We start from the raw sequence: 14,692 nt of genomic DNA, 5'->3' as shown, positions 1-14,692 counted from the left end.
AAAATCAATAGAACATTAACTCTATAATAATATATACAAAATTTTCAAGAATTAAGATATCATATTTAAGCATACTTTATGACTGGGCTAGGCCGGGCGTCCCTGCTATCTTGGATAAATACTTTTGCAGTTTTAACAAAATAGCTACAATAATATTAAAGTGTCTCCATTTACACTGAACATCTACAGAAGGCCAACACCAATATATTACATATGAATCCACAAATTGGACAATTCTAGTACAAAGGGTTTCGTTCGAAATTCCCAAGCAGATTCCAGAGTTTTTATTGTTAAAAGTAAATTATTTTAAACTTGTATTTTTTTTTATTATTCACACTACTGTTCACATATTGAGAGCTATTTCGACTGTTTTGGCCGATGTAACATAGAACCTTCTTCAAGTTAATCTAGTTGAACTTAAGAGAATCTTTATTGAATTTGGGAGTGGGGATTTTTCTGTCAAACCCAGGGGGAACTTTTCTGTTGTACTCGGGAGGGGGGGGGGGTTCTGTTGTATTCTAGAAATCTTTCTGCCAGAACTTGTAGTGTAATGGGTTAAGTATTAAGTAAAATCCAATTCTAAGTGACACTTTTCTGAAGGTTTAAGGTTCAATCCTCAGTGCGGGCGATACTAAGAATACAATTACAAATTATTTTAGATTTCAGTCTGGCCCTGGCTAACGAAATCAGAGCATGCTATCTCCATAGATTAAATAAAGGGTTTCGTTCAAAGTTCTGTGTAGACTCACGAGTCTAACAGAAAGCTTCCCAGCTTCAACAAGATACACCTGAAGAAGGTCAGCAATTACATCAGTCAAAACGTTGTTAGAATAACACTCAAAAACAGTAGTCCAAGTAATTCCAATTATCAATAACCAACTCGATAATTCAAAAATGTATTTTTACTTTTAACTTTCTCTCATTTCAGCAGGAATTCCCTTGGTTGAACCAAACTTTGATTTGCTACCAATCCATTTTCCAATTGATCCTGGAGAAAAAGTCAGTTGGAAATCCCATGAGAAGAATCCACAACCCGTGGAACCAGCCCTTGATGAGCGACTTTTGATGTTACAGCGCTATCTTGAGCTGGAAAGGCTACCTATCACTCATCCGATGGAACTGGATGATGCGGAAGGAATCGATCAAAAATCCTGTGGTTCTTATGAATCTGACCAGAGTGATGTTAGTAGCTGCGGTGCTGGCGCCAGTGGTTCAGTCGGTGCCATTGTTGGCAGCAGTGGTAGCTTAAAAGAGAAAAAGAAAGACCCCCGGGAGAAACGCATGAGCCAGCAGATGCAGACAGTAGCGAAACAGTTCGGAAGCATTGGAAAGTCAATGGGAAAGAAACTGAAAAAGAATTTCAGCATCGGGAAGTCTGGCAAACCGCTACCTCCTGAAATTAGCGAAAAACTGAGTCGTCCAACATGTGTCGGGGGTGGGGTCACACAGAGCACCAAATTGACCATCAGCATAGCTATGCTGCTTGAACGCGACAAGGTCCTCTGTGCCCGACTGTCGACGATCAAAACTGATCTACAGAAGGAACTGATCCGTAATTATATGTTCAATGCTAACAAGAGGTTTGAGAAAGAAGTCGAGAGCCGGCGTAAACGAGGTGAGGAGCCCCTTGGGCGGACTGGTATAAACCGTGGGGAGCGTGCTGGCCCACCTACCAAATGTGTCACGTCAGGTTGTAATATGTACGGCACACCAGAGACTTCGTACTTATGTTCAAAATGTTTCTCGCAGCAGAAGCAGCAGGCTTTGAGCCAGGAGAAGAGCAAAGGGCAGATCGGTGGTGTCTACAACACATATCCTTGTCACGGTAAACGGACAGACGCATCACCTGTGTTGCCTTCGGGTACTACCTATGTGCAAACCTGTGGCAAATCAAAGTTTTACACAACCATTGGTGCCATGGACAAAAATACTAACGCAGATGCCACCGCCTCCACTGTTGGCATGGTAACGAGAAGTGTGCTTGAGCAGTCTGGGTCTCAGACTCTGCCGGCTGTGCTTGGTAAACAGCGGCCGTCATCGCTGGAGTTTCTGACAAACAGTAGCCAGGACAAGACAGATGCAGGGGGCACCGAGCTGGACGAGATGAGGCAATTGTCGATGGAGTCATCATCTGGAGGCGATGCTACTGTTAGCACTCCTGTCTCATCATCGGCAGACCTTTCTAATTCCTCTCTGTCTCAAACACGTGTTGCCCTAAACGAGTCTGGTTTGATTCTGCCGGTAAACAACAGTCACATCTGCTGTCGCACACCGTCTCCTGACTATGACAATGTGGAGTATTTGAACTACACAAAAAATGACTTGAACCCGATAGAGACCCTAGCGCAGTTTCCCGTAGTGGACCCCATAAACCAAGCTAGCATAGCGTCCTTGTCAAAGCTGGAAAAAGAATGCAACACTCCCATCCATTGTCTGACTGAAGGCTGCGAGTTTTATGGGAGTTTAGACAGAAACTCTTTATGTTCCAAATGTTACAAAGACAGGCAAAAAACAGTTATGGTCACCCTGCCAACAAAAACGGGTAAAAATTAACAAAACAAAAAAAAAGTTTTCTTTAATTTTATTTAAAAAATTTTTTTTGCTATAAATATTCGTAAATATGAAGAATTGAAAAATTTAAATTAAAAAAAAAAAAAAAAAAAAAAAACTATAACTAACATGGGAGAAAGAAAAAAAACTTTAATTTTTCTTTTATTCTTTCCTATAAAATTTTTCCCACCATGAAGAATTTTTAAATGTTAAATTGTTTATTACCAGTCGAGGATATGTCTGACAATCAGTCCGTCAGTGACCTTGCTCCTGTGGGGCTGATGTACTGTTCAGTCCTAGAACGTCCACCCTCCCCATACGTTACCTTCTCTTTATGAGAAGAGATTTGTTTATTGCCAATCGCCTGAGGTGCCCCTACCGAGGAATGCTGACAGGGCTGCTCAGGCATTCGGGGAAGGGGGTATACTTCTAGTGAGCTGGCTTTTTCAAAACCTCATTTGACCTTCTGTCTAACCTCCTGAAGAGGAGGTAAATATAAAAAATTGTTTAATATTTTATGAAAAATTAACGATTAAAAATAAATGAAACCTTGCCAAGTGTCCATGTTCAGTTATGACGCAATGTATTCAGTTAAAACTTAGATTATGATTAATAACAGTTATGATTAATTAGTTATGATTAATAGCGATCATGAACTATAACAATGGATAGAATTTGTTTTACTTAAATGAGTATTTAACTTCCTTTTAATATTCTTGAATGCAGAGATTTGTTTTAATTTGACTTATTTACGTATTGTGATGCATATTTGTATATATATCATTTTTACAAATTGCTACTCGCAATGCAATGTGGTTAAAAATGACAAGATGAAAGAAAATAAAAACGGAGAAGGGTAAGAGACTAAAATAGTTAATTCTCGATAACTTGAAAACAAAAAAACACATAATTTATCTCAAACGCATTAAAATGAAAGCTTTTACTTAACTAATCAAGTTTTAAGCTTTCTAATGGTTTTTATTTCCGTTTTTCTTTTATAAAATTTGTCTTTTTTTTTTTTTTTATGGAAATCGCTCCAGACAAGGCATGAAGCTACTTGATGTAAGAATGTCACAAAAATGAACGATTATTATTGCAAAGACAGGAAATGCCTTGAAAAAGAAGAAAAAAAAAAAGATTATAGGTAGGAGGAAAACAGTTAACAGGAAGCGTTACACAAGCTTGCAGTTCTTGGGAAGAAGCTACTGGAATAGTAAGCTGTATTACAAAGCCTGTCTCCACTTTTAATGGAAGCCATAACATGCCTACATGGCAGCCATTAATGTCAAGAAAACAGACTTTAATAAAAGAAAAAGTGTGATATAAAAACTGCTGGTTCTTGTCCATAATTCCTCCTATATTAAAAACAAAAGTAAAGAAAATTCTGTATGACAAAATGAAAATATTGTTCACCAAAAACCATGTAAACTGATCAAGTAGCTTTATTTTTAAATAAGAAAATCAAATTTTATGGATAACTGAGGAGCGATTCATGGGATGCCATTTTGAAAACCGGCTGAATGAACAAGGGAGGTAATCCAAATAATTCAAACTGAAAATGGAAACAAGGAAGATAACTCAAATTCGCTTAAAAATGATTTTCTTGATAAAAGTAAAACTACTTAATCAATTATGGATTTTTTTTTTTTTTAAATACAAAAGTTCTGATTTTCATAAATGATTGTAGAGTTGGCACAAGGCCATTAACTAAGAGTGTAATCCAACAATGGTGTTAAGGAAATTTTTCAATTACAGGTGTATATGTCATACAGATTTTTTTTATTTTCGTTTTTTAATATAGGGGAAATTCTAAACCATCACTAAACTGTTTTAAACGTTTAAAACGTGACAAGTTAGGTAGAAATTTTCATTATGCGTTTGATATAAAAAAAAAATTTTCTTTTTCAAATTATCAAGTGTTAACTATTCTGAACTGTTATCGAAAGAAATTGTCCTAAATAATTTTATTCACTAATATAGCTTCTTAAGAGTGGTAAAAATTGAGATACTTGTGTTCATGGAATGTTATTATTTAGGAAACCATTCTTAACAGAGGGAGTTGGGGGGCGGCTTTGTTAATTATTCTGTACTGTCATCTAAAAGTTTCCACAAACAGAACATACCATAAAAATTTGATTTAACTTGAAAATCCTACCAAAAAAAAAAAAAAAAAAAAAATAGCATACTCCATAAACAACACAAGCACCAAAATTGAATGGAGCAAAACTTATAAAATGTGTAAATAAATGCTGATAAGGGTGATAAAATTTTTAAAGTTGTTGCTAATAAAAATGGGGGTTCATTTTTTGAGATCTTGATCAACTATAATCCTTGCTGTAAAAAAGGTGGGCTCCCTCTACCATGCTAGAAAATTACTCACACCAGAGAGCATATTTTTACAAAGCCACAATTCACCCATGCATGGAGTATTGTTGCCACACCTGGGCTGGTGCATCTACCACTAGTCTCCCATTCTAAGACACGGTCCCAAAAAAAAGAGTTTCAAATTTAATAGGTCCTGCACTATTGAACAATTTCCGACTCCTGTCGCATCGCCACAATGTCGCATCGCTGTGTGTTTTACAAGTACTTTAATGGAATGTGTTCTTATGACCTCCCAGCACTTGTGCCCTCGCGACATACATACTTGCGATTAACCTAACAAGCAACAAAATTTCACCCCTTTAGTCTTAAGGTCCCTAGATGCCAGAAAACTTTCTACTCTAATAGTTTCTTTCCTTTGACTGTTAAATTTTAGAATTTCCTGCTTCCATGATTTTACCAACCTGCTGAAATTTAAATGTAATGTGAACAGACAGTTCGCTGTTGAACTCCCCCTATCACTTGTTAGACATGATCCCAAATAGTAGCCCCCTTATGTTCAATAATAGCAAAATTTTGGGTGAAAAAAGACAAAAAACAACAATGGTTGGTATTTAAGTAAAATTGACCAAAATGCCAGTTAAAATTTTGGAGTTGAGTTACATTTCCAATTGTGTGTAAACAGTGATTTTTTTTTTTTCCCACTAAATCTTTCCAAACAAGATTTCATTGATTGTATAATTATTTCATTTCACTTTATAATTATTAGAGTATGATATCCAGTCCTCTGTTTCATATTGAATATGTACTGTAATTAACTGCCTTACAAGTTGGTACAAACCTGATTTGGTGTAACATGTTGGGTCTGGTGACAGACAAAATTAAATAAAGGAAAAAAGAAAAAGGCTACTGCTTCTATTTATATGCTGGCAATCTTGTGAAGTAATCAGATTCCTCATGACTTCATATGCAAATGAGATGCTTGTTTAAATGAAAGGCCTGTTTTTTTTGTTTTTTTTTTTAGAGACTGGGCTGAATTTAGAGAACCTATTTAAAACCCCTCCCCATGAGACAGATACCAGGGTCATTTTTTAATGTGGAGAAAAAGAACAAAAATTTTTAATTGTCTCAATCATGAAGGATTTCTCCTCCACTGAGAGAGAACAAGAAATTGAAGTGCAGCATTTGAAAAACAGATACTACACTTTGATCTTGGCCTGAATTTAGATTAGCAAGCTAAGCCAGCAGTGTGTTGAAGTTGGAAGCTTTGACAGGAGTGTCAAATTTAATCCTGAAAATTGTTAGTTGAAAATGTACACAAATTAACAATTTATTTGAAAAAGTGCAGAATAGTTAACAGTTGATTATTTAACCACATATTATATCTAGCATTTGAAATAACTTCAAAGACTGGCTACTTGAATGGTGTACTGACTGCAGGTTCTACTTTACAAAAGCTGACTCCGGAAGCTTAACCCTTTCTCTCTTGAGCACTAATAATTATACGGTGATCTCATCTTGACCTACGATCTTCTCAATGGCATTACGATCTGCATCAGTATCTATTATTCACTTCTGTACTAGAAAGAAGTCTACACGGGCATTATGAGAAACTGTCTCACTGCTGATTAATATTGATCTGGAGCAGGACCATTTTCTCAATTAGGATACCAGAACCTTAAAATGGACTTCCAGGAGAAGTAGTAAAGGTGCCAGCGATGCAGCAATTCAAGGCAAAATTGGACAAGTGTTAGACTACTGTATCTTCTTTTGTACAAATTTCTACCACCCTTTTCCTACATGGCAATTGAAGTCTGCCTGTTTTATATTTTTGTTAAATTTATTGAATTGAATAATTTCATGTTCAATTGCATTTAAATTTTAACACTGATCCTCTGACAAGTGATAATCGATTTTGGAAAAGGCAAAATAGTTAGCAATCGATTTTGGAGAGTGCAGAATAGTTAGCAATCGGTTTTGAAAAGTGCAGAATAGTTAGTAATTGATTATTTAACCACATGTTATATCCAGCATTTAGAAAGACTTGATATTCAAATGGTGATAATTTAAAGATCTCTTTATAAAAACCGTTTATTAAAAGTGGATAAAAGTCCAGAATAGTTAACTATCAAGAACTCGTTTAAAAAAAATACAACCAACAAATATTTACATCAAACACAGTAGAATTAATTTCTCTGTAATCTTGAAGCATAGTTAAGAGAAATCGAATGCAAACAAAATATACAACAAATAAGTTTTATCAAACGCATTAAAATTTAATTTTCTACCAACCAGTATATTATTAACATTTTGAGATTGTTTCAAGTTTTTTTTTTATTTCAAAATTAGAATTCTTCCTTTCGACACATGAGATATGCATATAGGTTGTCAGAAAATTAAATTTTAATTAATTTGGTGAAAGTTATTAGTTGTTTCTTTTTGATTTTTTTTTATTTCTTGGCCATAAACTATATTGCTAGATTTCCAAGTTTTCTACTAATTCATATATTTGTAATGTGCAGAAAAGATTTTTTTTTCAGAATTTTAATGTTGATGCTTGTGTCTTATCAACATATGAAAACCAAAATGGCGACTGAGAAATGATTGGTCAACTTTGGTTGATGCTGAGAAGATAGAAAAAAAATGTACTGCTTATATTGCCTACTGCTAACTATAAGTCCATGTAGCAAGACTTGATCCAGACAAAAACTAATACTTGTTCAAAATTCCCTTTCTATTAAAAATGAGAAGAAAAATCTGCATGATGTATGTACCCATGGCAAAAAGAAAATATATTCCAAAAATCATATAAATTGATCCAGTAGTTTTATTTTTTAAGTAAAAAAAATCAAATTTTATGAGTATCTGAGAAGTGACCGTCTCGCTTACCATTTTGTTAAAAAAAAAAAAAAAAAAAAAAAAAAAAATCTAAATCAAGGGAGATAACTCTACAATACTTCATATTTACTAGATTGATGTTGTAATATTTACAAATTCCCATTAATAACTTAAAAATAATTTTCTTTATAAAAATAAAACTACTTGATCGATTTATGTAATTTTTGGAGTATGATATTTTCATTTTGTCATGGTTACGTACATCATGCAGAATTTTCTTTTCTTTTTGATTTTTTTTTTAATATGGGGAAATTCTGGACAAGAACTCAAACTTACAAAACAATATTTAGTTTTCCAAAGTTTAGTGAAGTTAAATGATAATCTGTCACCATGTTTTCTCTACACTTGAATATCAAAACCAAATTCTGAAATTAAAAAAAAATCAAGCAGTTTCCACACATTAAATGTGTACAGGCCGTAGATAATTTAATTCTACTGTGTTTGATATAAATCATTGATTGCATTGATTTATAAATTTTGTAGATGAGGATTGGTATTTGACTTGTTTGAACTACTGTTCTCACAACATTTCAGCCGATGTAACCTTTGACCTTCTTGGTTGCTACTCACAAAACATATCTGAAGGTCAGAGGTTACACTGACTGAAATGTGAAAATAAAAAGCAAGATGAAAACGGTAGTCTGAATGGTCTAAATAATGTATAAATAATTTATTGTTTTTATTTTTTGTTTAAGAATTCTTCACTGTTTAGCACTTCTTCATTATAATAGCGAAAATTGAAATGTTGAATTTTAAATAGAACTAATGGTAGCTACTAAATTGTCTTGTCGCGGTAATGAACATATGCAAAAATTACAAAAAACGATAAGGTGGGAAAATTATTAATAAAAAGTTTTCAAAGACAATTAGTGAAAATTGAGTTTTGTAAAAAATTTTCAGTTTTTATAACAGATTTACCTCCCTTTTGTTGTGATTTGAACTGTTTTTTTTTCTTTTTGTTTTTTTCTTTTTTTTCTTTTTAGCAAAATTCAAATGTGTGCTAATTGTAGTCAAAAACTATTTTCATTACTAATTAATGTTCTACCTTATCGTTTTTCATAATTTTTGGATATGTTCATTACTGTGACATGGCAATTAAGTAGTTGCCATTGGTTATACTTGAAATTCAATATTTCGATTTTCGAATTACGCTCTTGTAATGAAGAAGAATCCCTAAAAATGAACTCCCAGTTTTTAACTAATTTAAAAATGTAAATAAGACTTTTTTTTTTTATTGCATGACAATGAATAATTTTTTTTAAAATTGTAAATTCTTTTTTAAATTGTAAATTCTTTATTGTTACCACTCTGAGGAAGACGTTTCTGATTAATCATTTCTTGATATTTAAATTATTTAAAAGGGGAACTCGGCATATGGTCGTTTGACAAAACGAAATTGTTGAATTATACCTTGGCATCATTTATATACATTTTATTTTTGTTGTTTTTTTTTGTTTTGTTTTTAGAAAAATAGGAGTGAAGCGGTTATAGAAAGCCAGCTGAATAATGAACAAAGGAACGGATTCCAAGAAGACCAAATGAAAAGACTAATCTAGAATAATGATGTGTGTGTATATGCTATTCTGTTGCATAAGGGAATATTAGATTGGGTTAGCATTTGATAGAGATAGAGAAACCTAATATATTATATAGCCTTCAGTTAATAAGAAAATGTTACTTGGTGCTTTTTTCGTTATAATAATCAAATTCAAAAGTCAAAATATCGAATTTCAAGTAAAACCATTGGCATCTACTTAATTGTCATGTGGAATTTAGTAACATATCCAAAAATTACGGAAATCGATAAGATAGAAAATTATTAATGAATATAGGTTTTCAAAATAGCTTTCAAATTTCTAACAGCATCAAGTCAAGGGAAGTAACCCAGTCCATCTTGTTACAATTAATGGTGAATGCCATGCAATCATCTGGATGTCAAAGTACATGTTTAATGTAATAATGCAGTAATATTAACTAATTATAACATGACAATTAACTAGGTAACATTGTTTTTAGTTGAAACTGACATAAGAAAAGTAGACACCATTTGTTTTTGCTTTTTTAATAAAAATTCAGTTTTTCAACTGTTGGATTCCAGTATTATGATGAAAAAGAACCTGTTATTTTATAAGTTATTGTAGAGCATATCCTCTCTCGCTCTTTTCTCTCTTTGTTTCTGTCACTGATCTGCAAGGTTTTTTTATTTTTTTGGTGATGCAGAAAAATATGCGACTTAAAGTCTGTAAACTGTCTGATAAAAAAAAAGAATTGCATAATACTTTATTATTTTATGCAAAAAAAATCAGTTAATAAAATGTTATTGTTTTCACTGTTTTGAATTTGTTTTTACTATTATAAAAAAATATATCAAATATTTATTTTATTTTTTTTAGAAAAAAATGTTACCTTACACTGTTTGCTGTGGACTTTGAGTCGCCTATTCTGCATCACCATTTATTTATTTTTTTTGTATTTTTTAGGAGGTTAAAAATAAAGATTATGGACATGGTATTCCTATTTATGTATAACAAGTTAAGGCATGGCAAATGTACGACAAGGCACAACAACTGCTCCTACTGTTTTCTCTTTGAGATATTTAAGCACAACAAAGTACGCCTGCTATTTTCTGTGTGTGTTTTGTAAAGGGGGGGGGGTTCGTTTTTTTTTTTTTTTTTTTTTTTTTTTTCAAAATCTGTAAAAAAAATAAATACTTTTTTTTTTGTGGGGTGGGGGTCAAACTTTGGGGGGAAAAAAAAAAAAAAAAGCAAACCCCCAAAAAATGTTCTTTTAAGTAAAAAAAAAAAAGAAATTGTTTTTTTATAGATTTTTTTAAAAAGTTTTTTTTAATATTTTCTTTTAGTTTTTTTTTTTTATAGTAAATGTTTTGGCGAAAAGAAATGACATACATCAATAAATTAATTCCCCAAATCTGTCTGGGGAAAAAAAAAAAAAAAAAAAAAAAAAGACTTGTTTATTGTTTTACAAAGATTTTTTAGCATAAAAAAACCCCAGTTTGCTAGTCCATCTAAATTAAAATTGGTTGCTTTTTGTTCTTGGCATAAGAACCCAAAGTTGCTCAAATAATGTGCCTCAATATACGAAGAGAGAATCGGATGGAGCAGTTGTCATTCATAATTAGTAAAATCTGGTTTGAATACTTAAAACATATTGTAAAAACCACAAAAAAAAATGTCTGATCAAAGACAGAAGTGATTCTATAAAATTACTTTATTTCTTTTTAATTTTATTTAATTTACACTTGTACAAGTTGCAAAGGATTTGTTTTTAATTATATTTTATTATATCCGGGATATGGGATTTCTACGTTTTTGTTTCTTTTTGTTTTTTTTATCCCCCCCAAAAAACTAATTTCTGCTTTAATAGCTAGAGCTTCTCATGGTTCTTTTGTTTTGGGGGTTTATTTTTCTGTAAATAAGCAAAAGCTGACTTCTCCCAAATTGTTAAAGTCTTATTTATTTTTTTATTGCTATTTGGCTGGATTTTATTTGTCTCTCTTGCTGTATCTTTTTCTTTCCTTGTTTTTTGTCTCTTTATCTTCTCTACATCTTACATTGTCTTCCTTCTCCTCTCTTGTAACAGTTGTCTCTGAAAACTAAAAATGTTAGACTTTAAACGATTCATGATGTGGGAGGGCCGCTAAATAACGTGTTTCATCCAAGAATGACTTTCTGTTTCCTTCCAACACTCTCTTTTAAGTTGTTTTTTGTGCTATTCTCTGTTTATACACACACACAGGGTGATTGAAATTTATCTCAATTTCAGCTTTTAATACTGAATTTGTTTTATAGCAAACTAGCAGGGCCACTCAGCATTGCTCAGAGCAAAAGTGTAACATATTTGTATGCAACCATTATTTCTCTATTCGTCTATCTTTCTCTCTCCCTTGTTTTCTCTTCATTCCCTCTTTCTTCTCTATCCAGTTCATTCCTCTATCTGAACACACACACACAACTTTTGATAGATTCCTCGAGGAATGAGTTATTTAATTTCTTGATAAAAAAAAGTTCTTTCCCTTTAGTTTATAAACTGGTTGAAAAACCGACCTCTTGACAAACTCTGTGTCAGTTTAGGTTCAAAGAATGAATAATTTTTTCAAAATTTTAGATATTCATCCAGGGCAATAATGATTAAGAAAATACCAACTTTGTGGATATTTGTTTTTTAGTTTTAGCCGGACATAAAAACATACACGCACAGACAACTTTACTTTATATAATAGACTAACAGAATTGGTAAAGATGTAACATCACTTCTATTTCTCTCTCCTTTTTCTTTCTTTGCCCAGCCCATTTTTCTCTATGGACAAAATCAGTTACTCCCCTTAACATAACATTAAAATCGTGATTGCTTATCGATAATACTTCCACATTCTAACTGTCCCTTGGGGAGGCATTGTAAATAGGAACACTAAGTGATATAAATGGCTATTTAACGCTGAAACAATGAATTTTTTTTTTTAATTTTAGATATTTTTCCATGTTACGCCGATTAAAAATAAATAGCTTTGTTGAGTACTTTTCAAGATTTAGCAAGGCATACAAATATACACACAGACGTTTGCCCTTTATATTATAAACTAGCACGGCTACCCAGTGTTGCCCTGAGGCAAAATGTAACATATTTCTATTAAAACTGCCATCTCTATCTTTCTCTCTTTCTACCACCTGTTTTCTCCTATACCCAGCCCATTCCTCTCTGGTTGGCCATACACACACACACACACACACACACACAACTCATTATATAATAGATTCCTTGTGGAATTAGTCAGCATTTTTCAAAACTAGTACATAACACTGGAAAAACTGACCCTCCCTGACGAAGCTTGGTTCAGACCCTCAGAAAATAAATAAATTTTTTAAATTTTAGTTATTCAAGGAAATACTGATCAAAAATATACTAACTTTGTGGCTGTTTGTTTTCTAGTTTTTGATTTTTAGCTGAATATACAAACATACATACACACAGATGTTTGCCCTTTATTTATATAATAATAATGACACACAGAAATGCATTTAAGCATATTAAGTCAAGTAGTGGTTAGATAGTTTCACTAGAATTTTTTGTCTGCAAATACTCATATAAAAAAAAAAGTGGATCTATTAGGATATGCTCATTTTATTTCAAACCAAAGTATGACCGATGGACAAAGCTTATTGTGGAGGAACATGGCCGCACTAGAAGATCCCAAACAATTTTTTACAATAAACTATTTTAAAAACACACACTAAATTATCGATATCGAAAAGCACTTCCGAAATTTAGTTGCAGCAAGATTAGTTTTGTTTCTGTTTTTGTATCTGTTTCAAGAATGTGTTTTGTAAACACATATATACACACACCCACATCAAAACATATATATAATGTACTAGTGTTGGATCAATAAATTGAAATTGGAAATCGAAAAAATCTTAACTTTTTGAGGGTATCAGAGTTTGAAAAATTTGTGCCTATTTTCTGATGCCTAAAACGATTCTTTTAAGTTTTTTTTTTCTGTTTGTTTCTGTTTAAAACCTGATTTTCCATGGCTTGTATTAATGGTGAAATGATAACTATCTATTGATTTTTAACTACCAGTAAAACAAAACTCTTGATTACTCTCCAACAAGTGCATTTTTATGTTTACAAAAATATATGTACATTTTGGCAGTGATGTGACCCCCCCCCCTCAAAAAAAAAAAAAAATTTAGAAATTTGAAAAGAATTGGAATCGTCCTATCACAAATATGTACACTTATAAAAATATCTATGTACACATATAAATACGAAAAATACTTAGTCACATGTATGTGTGTATGCGTAAAAGATGAAGAGCGTCTTTGTTTTGTTTTGTTTTTTAAACTTGTTTTAGCAGATATAAAAGCTGCTACTTTGTTTTATTGTATTTTTTCTTTTTTCTCCTCAATTGATGTGAAACGAAATATTTTTTTTTTCTTGCAGCAGGGATGAAAGCGGACACTTTTGTAGGGGTGACTTTTATCAATAAATTTTTTTTTTTTTTTTTTTTTTTTTTTACATAGATAAGTGCCAGAATTATATTATATGGTGAGGAAAAAAAAAAGAAAAATCATTGGAAATTATTTCTACAGATATTCTGTATCAGAAGTTATATTTATTGACATAACTAATAATTATAATAAAAATTTCTTTGTTTTAAAATCCATTCGTTTTATTTTTATTTTTTTGTCATCGCACAAAATGAAATCATAGCTGATATTGTTAAAGTTTTTTTTTTTTTTTTTTTTTTTTTTAAACAATTCCAATAGTGATAAGTTTTTGTGTGAAAAGCATTTTCAAAATCAACAATGATACGATGGATACGTTATCTGTATCTTAAAAATGTGTTTAGATTTGATGAGCTAAGAGGAAGATTAGATCTGAACAGTATAGGGAGATGTGTACAGCACAAAAGACTTCTGCCATGTTGAAAGATGGTAATTGTTTGGTTATTAGATGCAGAACAGTTGATGTTGCTAAAGTTTTTTTGTTTTTTTTTTGTTTTTTTTTTTAACGATTTATGGTAGGAGTTAAGTTTTTGTTTGAAAAAACATCTAAAAAAAATCAGGTACTTTTTTTTTTTTTTTAAATTCAATTTTCACCCCAAACAAGGCACAGTGCCACTTTGAAGCAGGGGGCTACTATTAGGGAATTAATTAGCGGGGTCATTATGAAGGGAGAAGAGTAGAAAGATGTTTGTTAACATTACACTTGAACTTCTGCATATCATTGCAGTTGGGAAAGCAGAATCCCGGAAGGGAGTTCCAAAGACCCGCAGTTCTGGGGAAGAAACTATTGGAGTAAAAGGCTTTCTTGCACCTAGGGATCTCTACTGTAAAGGGATGAGACTTAGTAGCTTGTCGGGTTTGTCGGGGGTAGTTACGTCGGGGAGGTACAAGTGTTT

General features: G+C 32.3%; 1 protein-coding gene and 1 long non-coding RNA gene across 12 annotated transcripts in view; one reads left to right on the top strand and one right to left on the bottom strand.

The window, feature by feature from the left end:
- Positions 1–13,954, top strand: part of LOC145286300 (uncharacterized) — a 408,045-nt gene extending 394,091 nt beyond the window's left edge. For 9 of the 11 annotated variants that reach the window (XM_080135169.1, XM_080135163.1, XM_080135168.1 and 6 more), the window contains one exon: positions 929–13,954. In XM_080135169.1, coding sequence (XP_079991295.1) covers positions 929–2,553 — 1,625 coding nt within the window. In that variant the 3' untranslated portion in view covers positions 2,554–13,954. The remainder of the gene's footprint in view (positions 1–928) is intronic. The other 2 variants (XM_080135171.1, XM_080135166.1) reach the window with 1 other exon arrangement.
- Positions 1–14,692, bottom strand: part of LOC145286302 (uncharacterized) — an 81,281-nt gene that overhangs the window by 13,519 nt on the left and 53,070 nt on the right. The gene's annotated exons all lie outside the window — the stretch shown is intronic.

This window comes from Euprymna scolopes, chromosome 10 (genome assembly GCF_053919585.1).
Source record: "Euprymna scolopes isolate OS-2025 chromosome 10, ASM5391958v1, whole genome shotgun sequence".
Classification (NCBI taxonomy): Eukaryota; Metazoa; Mollusca; class Cephalopoda; order Sepiida; family Sepiolidae; genus Euprymna; species Euprymna scolopes.
Note: the sequence above shows the minus strand (reverse complement) of the source record. Positions and strands in the feature narration are given on the sequence as shown.